This window comes from Agelaius tricolor, unplaced genomic scaffold (genome assembly GCF_023055355.1).
Source record: "Agelaius tricolor isolate 1412-34295 unplaced genomic scaffold, bAgeTri1.0.p SCAF_1, whole genome shotgun sequence".
In the NCBI taxonomy this organism is placed as follows: domain Eukaryota; kingdom Metazoa; phylum Chordata; class Aves; order Passeriformes; family Icteridae; genus Agelaius; species Agelaius tricolor.
The window spans coordinates 4,598,867-4,612,319 of record NW_027269261.1 but is presented as its reverse complement, the minus strand read 5'-3'; the positions used below and the strand labels follow the sequence as shown (position 1 = coordinate 4,612,319).

The window sequence follows — 13,453 nt, the reverse complement described above, 5'->3', positions numbered from 1 at the left end:
ATATTTAATGAAATTTTCTGGATCTCAACCATAATCGTGTTGCTTTTCAGCTGGAGGTGTCGCTCCTTGAAGTTCCTGCTGGATTTCTTTGTCTGAGAAGCTCAGCCCAGGTTTCTCAAGCTGGTAGACTTAATTCTTGAGTTAGTTATATTGCCAGTTGTCTGGGTGTATTTGTAGGGGATCAGACTCTTGGCTTAAAAATATTTTAAAATTAATATACAGAGTAGAAAATTATTTTAGTGGTTAGGTTTTCTAGATGGTCACTGAGCTGCTTCTTAACATTCACCTTAAAGATGAAGAACCTTTAAGAAATGGACTCATCAATACTTGGGAATTTTAAGGCTTTGTCTTCCAGTATTGGGAAAGGTAGGTTGTTAAAAATGTCCAACAGTTAAAACTGGGGTGAAATTAATGATTTAAAGCTAAAATTTAGAGCTAAATGTAAAGCTAAAATTTTAAAGTGGAGTTTTTATATGAGAGGGTTAAAAATTAAAGAAATTTCACAGTATTTTTCTACATACTGGATTCATATATGGATAAATAAGCAAAATTGCATAAAGAGAAGGTTGTTTCTATTGTGAAGTCAAAGGAGAATGAAGGAACAGAAGGTTTACATCACAATAGTAGATCATCTGTCAATAATTGAATTATGAAGTTGTTTCCATTGTTTCAGTAAACAAATAAATCTGTAGGCAAGCCTGTGTTGTCCTGTACTAAGTTTAAAGTCAGAATGGATGTTTTAATTAAATAAAAATCCTTTTTGCTGCTTTATGTTAGGGGGAAAGTTGTTCTCTGGTAGAGATGCATTTCTTTACCTGCAGGCACCTCTGTAATAACCCTTGTGCTGTTTGTCCTGTAGGAAAGGAGCTGGAGAGCCAAGTTCTGTGTGGGAATTCTGAGCTTGTAATGCAAGGTTCTGACTTTATTTGGTCCCCACAGTCCTCATGCAGAACTTCATACAAGGGCAGGAAGGTGATTGATGTAATTTGAATTATTTATTTAATAATTTGTCGAGTTCTGTGGCCAAATGTCCTTGATTGCAAAGAAAACTGACACAGCAACTCTGAATTAGGTTGGTTATGGTATTGTGTGTTTACTGCTTGGAACCAGCATTACAGGTGTTCACTGGCTAATGAATTCCTAGAAGTCCTTGTTGACTGGGTTTGACATCTGTTGACTTCTCAGTGCCAGGATTTCCAGTTTCCTGGAGGAGTTTGGTTTGCCTAAATAGAGTGTGTCTGTCCAAGAGGAAATGTTCTCTGGTGATTGGTATCCAAGAGTTTGAGGGATGGCTTGTTTTAAAACTGAATGTCTTTGGAATTGGAAACCTGTATGTGGTTGAGAATATATTCTATGTGCAGTTGTCACAGTCGAGATTAGCTTTTTATGTATTTTTTACTCTAGGTATAAATGCAAATTTGCCCTCAGTAGGATCTATTCACACAGTAGCAGCAGTTGTGCTGCTTCAGATGTCTTTGCATGTGTGTTTGCTGATGAAAATTCCAGCAGAATAAGCAACCACTCATTTCTCCAAACACAGGAGAAGGATTCAGCATGATGTAAGAAATGGGACTGACTTTGCACTCCTGTCCTAGTGCTGTGCTGAATGAAATGGCAATTACTCCTGCTTGTTGATGTTATAAAGGATGCAATGATGTTTCTGTGTCTTTGGAAAGACTTCCAGCGATTCTTCCTTTTACTGATACCCAGTCTGAGAGCCTGGAATGTGACTCAGAGAGGTGATGTGCTCTTGACCTCCTTCCTGATCTCAGTTTGGTGGTAACATCTGTCATATCATCATAAATATTAATAAAACTGGGTCCTTATCTCAGAGTGGGAATTCCTGGAGGCTTTTAGTGCCTTTATCTGGAGGCAGATCTATGGTCAAGCCACTCTCTTCGTCCCACACATGCTCTGTCCTGAATTTCAGTGCAGCTGCTGTGAAGTTCATCTTTAACTGAGATGATTTATATAGTGTTTGGACTGTTTTTTCTGGACAGCCAGGCAGCTTGATTTTATAAAAAGCATGATGACATGAACGGTTCTGACATGAATTTTGTGAAATTATTTTTTCATAGCAGCTCCCCCAATCATACACTGCTAATGTTTGGAAGTTTGCATAATTCCTCCTATAAATTATTACTTTTGTTGTTTTGTTCAAAGGTCTTAGTGTTGCCAAAAACTGAAAACATCTTTTATTCTCTGTGCACTTAGCAATGGTCAAATAAACCCTGAGCAAAAACAAAGAGCCTGAGCTTGCCTTTTGAAAGGTTTTATTCTAGGAATGCCTCTGTGTCTTCTGTGCAAGGGCTTCAGCTCCCTGCCTTTGGAAATCTGTCAGTGAAAGCACCAAGGAGCTTCAAGTTAACTGTGAAATGAGTTGAGGGCTTTTCTGAAATACTTGAATATAAATTTCAGTAAAATGAGCCACTAGTTAAATTTGTGGCTTTCAAGGATTTTTTTTTTGTAGTTCTCAATTCCCATCCAAACCCATCTGGCTCCTGCAGCAGCCAGACTACATGGGAAAGCCATAGGAACAACTTCAGAAAGGGGGAAGGGATAAAAAGAAAATGGCATAAATTACAGTAAACAAATGAGATGTTTGATACTTCTTGACAGACCCTGAAGCTTGAAGGAAAAATGGAAAAAAACCCAGGAAGATGGAGTTTAGGAACATATTTATGCTTTGCCAATAATTCTCTTGTTACAAAGCATCTCACAAAATATCAAAACCTGCTGTATATTAAGGAATTATGAAGCATAAACAACAAAAAAAATTTCTGCAGGACAAGGTACTTAGAAATAGTTATTAACAAGACCTATTTTGGAATACTTGCACAGTATGAAATAGTCTTCCAAAGATGGTTGATTTTGATATTTCTTCTGTAATTGTAGTTCTTTGTTTAAATTTTGTAAAAGCAGACATCAAGTCTATCTCCCTGTCCCTAGTAAATGTTGACTTTAGTAGATAGAAGATGTTGTTGACTTCAGTAGAAATAAGATGCTGCCTTTAGTAGAATACTGCTTTTATTCTGATTTTTTTGGAGTCTGAAGCTGTCACTACCAAAATCATGTACTGTGAAGGGGCAGATTTGGAATGAGCAGAAAAATGTCCAAACCCATGGGAATTGTAGGTGGAAAGATAAAGCCAGTTACCTTCAATTATAATAAAATCAGTCTATTTTGTTTTTGGTACATGGTAACTTCAAGTAGAAAGTTCCAGAGCTGGAAATCTTGAAGCCAAGAAGCCAAGATTTTGGTATTTCCAGTATGGCTTCATTTTGTAGGAAAAAAGATTCAAAGAAATCTATTTCTTGATTCATTCATTTTATCACTGTTGCAGATAAACAGGAGAATGTTTTTAGGTAAATACTCTGAAAATTAGGTTAAATAAAAGCATGATGTAGTACAACACTGAAAAGCAAGAGCACGTATCAGATCTCATTTCAGTACATATTAAAAGCCTTGTTTAATGATTTTTTTACACAAAGAAACATTGAACTGGGATACTTCTTCATGCTCTGATGGCTTCCTTAAATAGCTGGAGGCTTTGTGTGTTTTTTTTTCCCTCAGTGAGTATATCCATAGTGACAGATCATGGACCCCAGGATGGGCTTTGCCCTTGGCATGCTGTGGTTAAAGTCTTTTCTATCTATTTTTTTAATATTAATAGAAAGTATAAAGCCCAGCAATTAGAGATGTTGCAATGTAGACTTTGAGGAAATCAAGTAGCCTTGGCTGAGTTATATTTGGGTTTTATTTGATATCTCAGCATCCCTCCTGTTGGAGTGGTTTGGGATCAGGGCTTGAATGGCTTCATTAGGGTGATGTGTTTAATACGTGCCTGCAGAGAGTGAAAGGATAACTTCATGGAACTTGGAAAGCCAGGGACAAATGAAGTTGAGATTAGATCTGCCAGAATGGTATTTTGAATACAGGTGAAGTCATAAGAAAAACATGATAAAGAAGCAATATGTTGAAGAATGAAAGTTATTTTCTTACAGTGAGTGGAACACAATTCCTTGGGATGTGAGTGTGGAAAGGGGTGTTTGCTTCCATAGGGTCCCTGAGGGACAGCCTGACACATCCCATCCTGGAGCCCCTCCTGCCTGAGGCTGTTGTGTCTGGAGCTTTACCTCAAGGCAGAGCAGACACAGGGTCTTGGGGATATATGATGGAAACAATAAATAATACATATCCTAGTCCTTCCTGTGCTTTCCAGGGAATATTGTGTGCATCCTGTGGATGACAGGTGCAGTGTTCCCTGCCTTGTAAACACACCCTGCTGGATGCACCTCTGTGCTCTGGTGTGCTGGAAATCACAAGGAGCACTTGTCAAATCAAGAACAGAATCCCTGCAACATCCTTATGTTAATTTTTTGCTTTCTGCTTGTTGGGGCTATATCTGTAATAGCAAAAAAATAGAGCATTACGAAAGTAAGTCTTGATAAAGCTCGAATTTTCTCAGCTTATAAATTTTGAGCAGACTATTAACTAGTGGAATCCACTTGGTGTTTTCCTGAACACTTGTGCTCTCTAATATTATGTATTTAAAGCATTTTCTTGTTGCTCTTATGTTCTGAAATGTCTACTGTGTTACATCATAGTTGCTTTAAAAAAAGCAGTTGGAGATGGGAGGTTAAGAGGTGGGGGTGTAACTGCTTCCTTGGAAAGTGTGCAATTTAAATTAACAAATTAGATCACATAGTGTAAAATTGGGGAAAAAATAGAGCTGAGCTGGCTGAATGCTTGGCAAAAAAAATTCAAAACTCTTTTGCAAACTGAGGATAAAAAGAGACCCAAAGTTCTTAGTTGTAGGCCAACCTTGTTAGCTTGTGAAATGTTCCAACAGAGGCATTCTAGGAAAAGATAAATTTATGTGCAGTCACTGCAACACTGAGCATGTTAAATATTGGCCCTCAGACTTGCTCAGAGCTCTACAGGAGGATGCTTTAAAAGTGTTGATGCTTTCCTTTAAGACATTTATAATTGGAAATGGCAACTTCTCAGTGAGCCTTCTAACTCTTTCATTTTTTCAGTCCTTTAACAATGCAAAGAGATTTTGAGGAAAATAGAATCCCAGTGCTTGAAGGAATTCACTCCAGTTTGGCCTGGCATTATTTTTAGTTCTTGCATAATAATGAATTATTCTTCAGTGTAAGTGTCCTGTGAGGAGATGCAGCAAGAGTGGAACTGTGGGTGTTGTTCCTCGTGGCTTTTGTGTCCTGCTGAGCCTTGGGACTGTACAACAGGGAAGTGTTGTCTTTCAGATTCCTGACTATGTTGCTCAGCTGGACACTTGGATTTCTGCCAGGCTGTGTAAGGACATGGGTTTGAAGTAAAGCTGAGCTGGTCAAGTGTGGTGATTCATTCTAGCTCTGAAATGGCCAGTGTAAGGGTTTAATTAACATTTGGATGGGTAAAATTGGTCAGAGGCTGAAGTCCTTTAGTCCTTGTTCAGTCTTACGTGGGTGATGGGTGCTGAGCATTAGAAAGAGCTTTTCTTTTGTTGGTGCCCTAACAGCAACAGTTCCTCCTCATTTAAGCCTCCTGTGGCCTTGGCTTTAACAGCTGTGGAATGGCAGAGAACCTTGAGTGGGTTCTGTGCAGTGGGTGGGGTTAGCCAAAATTCCCAGTCAGCCTGGGGAGCCAAGGTCCCTGTAGGGGCAGAGAGATTCCAGGGAGAAAACACAATGGGCCTTTTGGCTGCTGCTGGCTTCCTGGGATGTTTACTGCTCTGGGAGACAGGACACAAGCTTAACTGGAAATTCCCTTTGTCTCCTGCTTTTCTGTAGGTCAGTGTGGACATAAAAGCTTTGTTTGAGTTACTGGAATGGCTGAATTTGGGTTTACTTTTCACTCACTTCTTTACTTTGGAACAAATGACTGCAGTGTTGCTGAGATTTTTCTGATAAGATCTCTGTAAGAAGCCAAAAGTGACTTGCCTAACATGGCCTAAACAAAGAGGTATGCTGATAAGTTTTAATAAAAATATACTTATGATCTCATGTTGAAATGATTAAATCCTCCTTGAAGGTTACCAAAATGATTAACAGGAAAATGCACAACAGATCTTGGCATTGTATGTGACAAAACCAGAACAACTCTGGGCTTGGTTTCTATCATTGTGGCATAATTCCTCCTCTTTAAAGTAATAGGTGAGGACATTTGACATCGATCAGATACCAGTATCAGAGTGGATTTGAGGTACATAGAGCCAAATTCTCCCCTGATGCAACTGGCCATGATCAGTTCTACATTAAAAAAACCTTGCCAATACCATACAGAATGTGATGACTAATGCATAAGTCACTTTTCTCAAGTTTATAAATAGAAATTCACCACCAAAATGTATATTTGAGGCTTACTCAGGGCCGTGTCCCACAATATCTGTAAAATCTCAGATCCTGCTAATCTGCCCTTGCTGTTGACATCCTTTCCAATATACCTCGAGGAAAAGCTCATTGTGCATTCCCAAGGGAAATGCTGCCCCTGAGTGCAGCAAGGAAGGAAGAAATATAAACAAATTAACAACATTCATCTGACAGCTGTGTTTAAAAACAGTCAAACACCAGTTTTGATTAACTACCCTTCTCTCCTTCCTCAAACACTTCCAGACCTTGTGTTGAATCCCCCATGGGCTGAGGCATTCCTGCAGTTGGGATGCACGGAGCAGCCAGGCTCCCACACAGCTCCAGGCTCTGCTCTATTCTGGGCCACCGTGCCCACGCCTCAGCAGGTCCCTTCATTTCCAGCCACCCACTGCTTGGTCTGTATCCTTCCATCCTGCTGCTTCTGCTTCCTTTCATCCTCTGGAGTAACCCCTCACTTGGCTTGGATGTGCTGGGCTCTGGTGCAGCCATCCTAATAATGGGGTTAAAATTTCCCTCCCTTGCACTTTGCCTTGTTTTGAAATCCCAGTATTCCCAACACACTTCTTTGCCAGGGTTTTTATTCTTCCTGCTACTTTTTCACAACAAGAAACCCTATAAATTTTCTTTACAGTTACCTATTTTCCTGGCAGGAGGAGCAGAAGTGTATGGACAATAGGAATGGCTCTGCAGTAAGCTGAGGAGGGAAAGGTGGGAGGTGTCTTTATGCAGAGGAATTTTGGGTTTATAAAAACAAATGTTCCTGGCCCTAAAGATTACAGAGCAAAGCTTGAAAACCGTGGCTGAGGTTCCTTCCAAAATCTCGGAAGCCAGATATCCATGAGAGAGAGAGAATTCCACATTTCTTCTGCAAACATTGAAATATCAGGATTTATGAAAATTGGACAGTGCTGTTGCAGAAGGCAAAAATATTTTTGGATGGATTTTATAAATATTTTGCAGGCCTGGTCTATATGCTGTCACAGATGTAAATATGGTCTTCAAAAAGTAACATTCTCTGCAGTATTTATCCTAAACAAAGGGAAACAAAGTGTAAACAAGCCAGTGCCATTATTTTCTCTTCCTCTAAATAAAAGCACAGGTTTCTCCTGTTACACTTAAGTGACACTGGGCTTGAGGTGAAGAGAGAGGAACATATTCTTAACCTGTGCCTAGTTCCTTGTGTATTAATGCTGGAGGGCATTTCCAGGTCCTCTCCTAGCACCACAGACTGTAAATTTCTCCAGTATTGGGATAAAAGTTTGTCTTTTTGCATACAAAAAAGGAAGTATTGCAAGAGAAGCTTTCATATTGTAAAGAAATACTTCAGAGAATAATGCTAAGCATGCTTATTTTAGAGAGATCTGTTTTCTAGCAGAGATTGGAGTTAAAAAATAAATATTGTTCAGGAAATCAGAAAGTTACTCTGTTATTGTAGTATTTCAAGCACAGTGGGTTTTAGAGCTGTGCCAGTGTTATTAATTATTTTTATTAATGATGGTGCTTAGTGCTGTGCTTTAGTTGACAAGATGGTGTTTGGTCAAAGGTTGGAATCTGTCTTTGGAGGTCTTTTCCAGCCTTGGGTTCTGTGATTATCCTGTGTTATAGAGATATAACTCCTTAAATAACCTTTTCCAGGAACTTCTCCAGATACCAGGCCAGGCTCCATTCTGCCAAGTTGACAGGTAGGAGTGTTTTCCTGCTTGGAATACTGTGCCAGCTAGGCTGTTCCCACAAGGATATAAACTGGGATGGTGAAAACCCAGCTCTTTGGATGTTGTTTTCCAGGAACATGTGGAGTAGGAAGGGCTCTGGGTGTCAAGGCAGTGTCTCTTAACAAGGTTGGTTTTAGTTAATGAAAGGAGAGAAGGGAAAGGGTGAGATCAAATTGTTCTAAGCTCCTAGGAGTATCCCCCATGAACATGGGGATTGGGAGGCTGTGTGGTTTGGTTGGGAAGCTGTTTCAGGAGCACTGGCTTCTCCCCTGGACAGGGAGGTTGTGTAACTCAGAGATCCATGGTTATCCATGGTGAACTCAGTGGGATCAGAGCATGGCCAAGAGTGACTTCATGGACAGGCAGTGCTTGGGCTGGGGAGGAGCTGTTTACAAGGGAATGGAGAGACAGGACAAGGGGAAATGGCTTCAAACTGTCATAGGGCAGGACTGGGTAGGATATTGGGGTGGAATTTTTCCCTGTGAGGGTGGAGAGGCCCTGGCACAGGTTGCCTAGAGAAGCTGTGGCAGCCCCATCCCTGGCAGTGTCCAAGGCCAGGTTGGAGGGGCTTGGAGCAACCTGGGACAGTGGAATGTGTCTCTGCCTGTGGCAGGGGGTGGCACTGGATGGGTTTTAAGGTCCTTCCCAACCCAAACCATTCCATGAAGTTAAACGTGGTCAGAAATGGCTATTTAGAGGCTAGCTCTTGTTCTGGATTCATTGGAGCAGTCCCTTTGGGAATAAATCCTTTAAAACAAGAGTAACCTGTGTGGTGTCTTCTCAGAAATGTCCTCGTTTGCTTCAGATGAGTGAGGGGGAGGGAGTCTTTGCACTCCTGAGAAGTGGGAAGGAGCAGTGAATTTTAACATGGATGCTATAAATGACAAGCTAAGATTCCAAATGCAAGTAATTGTAGCTCATGTCTACACACATGAAGAGATCTGAGGTGAATGGAAATTGAACAGGCTGAGGAGGAGAGTACAGAACCTTTTCTTCACTGTTGAAGGAAATAAATACCCCTGGTAGTGATGAGATTGGAGATGACATTTAACTTCTAGGAAATACTGATTTTCTGTTTTCTTAGCTTGTGAAAAATGTGCTTCTTCAAAGTGCTGGTGACTGGGCTGTCACTTGAGCAGAGAGAGGGAGATGGCTGAGGAAAGTCCCTCAATGCAGAGCTGAGGCTCAAAGTCATGCAATTCCCAGATATTGCCTCCTCCCCTCCCTGCTGCATTAAATAAGAAACAACATACACATCCTGTGAAGAGTTTCCATGGAGCTGGGTTGCTCTAACTGGATTTTCATAATTTGTGCTTCATCCTTATTCATGTGAAGGGAGGGTATGTGGAGCTGAGAGTGGATTGTTTACTCTAGTCAGAATTTGTAGATATTTCTTTACCCAGCAACATTTGGGACTTGGAAGCACCCAGGGATGAATTTTTGTTGTGAAGGCTGGACAAGGACTATGCTCCTTTTGGTTTTTTCCAGGATAAGCTCACCTTCAAAATGGGAAGACAAAAGGAAGTAGTGAACAAACTATCACATTACTTAAAAAGCAATTTCTACTATTTTCAGGAGATTAATTCAGTATTTCAAATACATGTTTGTTCTTCTCACTAGAGGCCATCCAACTGTTAGAGACTTTCCTGGTAAATAAACAAGAACCATTTTCAGGTTTTTTTTCTGAATATGAAACAAAAGGGACTGGTCTGTCCTTAGGCTTGTTTCCCTCTGTTGAAATATCCCCTCTGTATTGAGGCTTCCAGCAGAACTGGGAAGCTGTGTTCTCCTGTTTTACTCCTGGATTCTTTATTCCCTTTTTGTATTCCTTACTGGAAAGGCTTCATCTAAGACAGGAAGGGAGGTTGTTCATAACATGCAGCAAAGAACAAGAGGTGTGAAGAAGTGGAAGCATCTGACAGGTATTTTAGTTTCTCTATGCTAAAATAAAGCAAGTCACACTTGGAATGTGAGATCCCTGGGTCTGGTCGCTGTTTTGTAGGAAGTTTTTCCATACAGAGGCTCTGTTTTATTGTTCAAGTCACATTGAATGCAAGTTTAGAACTGTCTGTGCCAGTGATGAGACCCATCTGTGAGAGACTAACATGATTCATGGGAAAATTATTTGTCTCTGGTAACTGGTGAAGCCCCTTGAGATGTTTTGCAGCATTTTCTGGTGTCAATAACTGCTTTTAAAAAAATCTTGCATGTAGAGTCTCTAGCAAGGTGTGTGTTTCTGTATCTCAGATGTGATATACTGATTTACTGGCGGCTCTAGGTAAGTGATTTCTGGGCATGATTCTCCTTATAAAGACATCAAAATTAGGTCTCATTGCTAGAATATTGCAGATTACAATGCTCAGTGGGATTCTGCAAAGGATTAATTAACATAACTCTTAATAAGACAACTATTGTTTTCAAATCAGAATAAGGTGAATATTATTTATTTTTAATAGTAATCAGTTAAGTATCTATACTAACTTCTAAAAATCATTTGTGTGGAAATATATTTCTCCTTCAATATGGTACAATAAAATACTTTCTCTCTTCTACATCTGGGAGTTTAGTACAACCAAAAATACTGACCAAGTGTTTTTTTGTAAATAAACCTCTGTGTAAGCACTCACCTACTGCATTTCCAGTGTTTGTGTATCCAGTTATCCAATGTAACATTCAGTATTTATTACAAATCAGTATTGCTCTGACATAATTGATGTCTTTTTGCTGGTTTTGAACTCATTCCTTTCCAGTTCCCATGTTTTTAGTTACCAGCAAGGAGCAAACTGGCAGTTGGGATTCTGTTCTCCTGTCTCTTTTCAGTTATCATGGTTTGTAGGTCCTTGCTAAAAGCACAGTATTGACTCTGCAAAGGTAATTATACCTGTTGGAATACTATTGATAGTGTTTAGAAGGGATCATTGCAGTAAATCTGTTTTAGCCTTTTTATCAGCTGTGTTTTTATGTAATATTCTGTAAATCCCCTGGAAACACTGATACCTTTAAAGAGTTTGGTTTGCTTTTAAAGGGAAAGCGAGGGAAAACAGAAAAGAACAGATTTGGGGTAATTTCCTTATTGAAAGATGCTTTTTATGGCTCTTTAAAAAGTAAAAGTGAGTGAAGGGATGACAGAGAATAACCCCCACATGTGCAGTTCCTTATCTGCCAACCCTCTCTTATTTTTCCTGCAGGAAATCCTGGCTGAGCAAAGTTGGAAGCCCAAGTTCCCGCATCGATAAAACAAATTTTTCCAACGAGAAGGAGATCTCCAAGCTTGACTTCTCAGATTTCAACACTAGATACTAACAGGAGAGCACCTCACTAAGCACAAAACTCTGACATTTCTGCTGCATGATAATTTCTGTGCCTCCATCAAATGTCACAAGAGCATTGGGATGCTTTTCTGTACTAGGGATAAACATAAATGCTCCCTGTTCCTACCAAGTAAGAATTCCTGTTGCTGTGTTAGACATCTTGCACCATGAATGTCAACATTTAGTGTCTAAAATGCCAATATCTAATTTATGGCAGCTTTGAAAGACAGATAAAAGCCTAGAAGTGCTGGTGATTATTTGTGCACAATGAGACTTGTTACATACAACCAGATGGTACCTAATATTTACACTGTGAGTCATATTTAGATGAAAAATAATAAATTTATGTTCTACTGTTTGTAATCTCACAAAAAATACGCAACTACAGAACTGGAACACTTGAGAGTTCTCTGTAGCAAGCCTGTTATAGACCAGGCTCTATGTGACAATTAATAAGGTTATAGTGGTAATTTAAAATAAATATGTTATTTCAAACTAAGATTATCTAACCAGCTCTGGTTGAAAATTCTCCATAATAATTCAGATAAGTCTTGTTCCATGGTGATGAAATGTGTGGCCTCTCACCCTGTTTTTTTCCTTGTCTATCTGTAGCTTACATCCATGCTGACTATAAAGGATGTTTTAATCTCTTTGCTGTTTTGCTGCTCTTACTAAAATTGAAGATTTAAGTGATTTTCCTTATGGGTGTGTGTTTGCTCCTGAGTTAAGACTGTGTGGTGGAACCTGCACCCACATCCATCTCCTGAAGTCCATGGAAGTTCTAATAAATCCTGGATAAGTCTGATCCATTGTGGGTCCAGTTCCTGTATCCAGCACTGTCTCCACAGGCACCCTGGAGTTAGTCAGGACTGGATCAGACCTGGATCCTCACTCCTGCAGTGCTTGTGGGTCAGGATTAGAACCTTCAGGGAGACTTCATGAGGATCCTAAAGCTGGTGTTTCCCCCTGGCTGCCCTGTCCCCCTTCCTGGGGCAAGTGGTGTCAGTTTGGGCAGCTGCACCAAATCTGCAGCTCATGGTTTGAATTTCGGGAAGGACATTTCCTAACTTAAGCACTGCACTTCTCCATCAGTGCATGTGTGCCTAGAAAGGTATTTCTGCTCACCACTAGGTTGATTTTTTTCTTTGGACCTTTGTGTTAAGCAGTAAAATCTCCTTTCTAGAATTTGCAGGAGCTGCTTATGAATTGTTCTGTGATTATACACAAGCCCCCATTGTTGAAGTGGTGGTCAATGGCCCATGTTCAGCTGATGGTAAATGGCAAAGTTCAAGTGTAGCAGGAGCTCAATAAATGTTCCATCCTTGTGGAAAACTGCCTCCTGCCTAACAAAGTAGTTTACATTTTCCTTGGAGCTACCTGGCAGAAAATACCCCCTAAGTCAAAGATGTTCCTGCCAAGTGCTTTGCTCGTATTTTGAGGAACAAGGAGAGAGGAAGGCAAAAAACAAAGGGGTCATTGGATACAGAGGAAGAGCAGCCAAAAGTTGTTTTAATGTGTTCCAGGGGTGGAGCTGGGTGCTCACAAGGACCTGGGGATTTTACCCCAACTCCCCTAGAAAGGCAAGGCTTGAGGAAGGCAAGCAGCCATTTAAAATACTCACTTTTTTGGGGAGGAATTGTGTAGAGAGAGCATTTTTCTGTGCTGTGTTCCTGAAACTAATGGAGCCTTGGCTGGTACTGTGGGCATTAATCTTCTCATTTTATTTAATCCTCAGATTCTGGTAAAGTATCCTGAGTCCAAAGCCATCCCATTTGTGGAAGTGCAGTGTGTGCAGAACAGCAGAGCAGTGTCTCTAGATTTAATGAGAGCATCATTGGTTTTGAGGAGCCAAAGAATCCCAATGGTAAGATAGAAGAAAAAGTGAGAACAGTTGGATAGCTAGACATCAAAACTGAGTTGAGACACACTTCCAGACATACTTCCTTTTCTACCTTCATACTAATACTACTCAGTTATAACCACAGATACTCTGAATTTTATTTTTTTCAAAATGCAATGCAGCAAGACTGTATGATGTGTAGGTCAGCTTCATTCT

General features: G+C 40.1%; 1 protein-coding gene across 2 annotated transcripts in view; it reads left to right on the top strand.

The window, feature by feature from the left end:
• Window positions 1-12,202, top strand: part of ACYP2 (acylphosphatase 2) — a 33,219-nt gene extending 21,017 nt beyond the window's left edge. For both annotated transcript variants that reach the window (XM_071451032.1, XM_071450954.1), the window contains one exon: window positions 11,275-12,202. In XM_071451032.1, the coding sequence (XP_071307133.1) occupies window positions 11,275-11,389 (115 nt within the window). In that variant the 3' untranslated portion in view covers window positions 11,390-12,202. The remainder of the gene's footprint in view (window positions 1-11,274) is intronic.
• The last annotated feature ends 1,251 nt before the right edge of the window (window positions 12,203-13,453 follow it).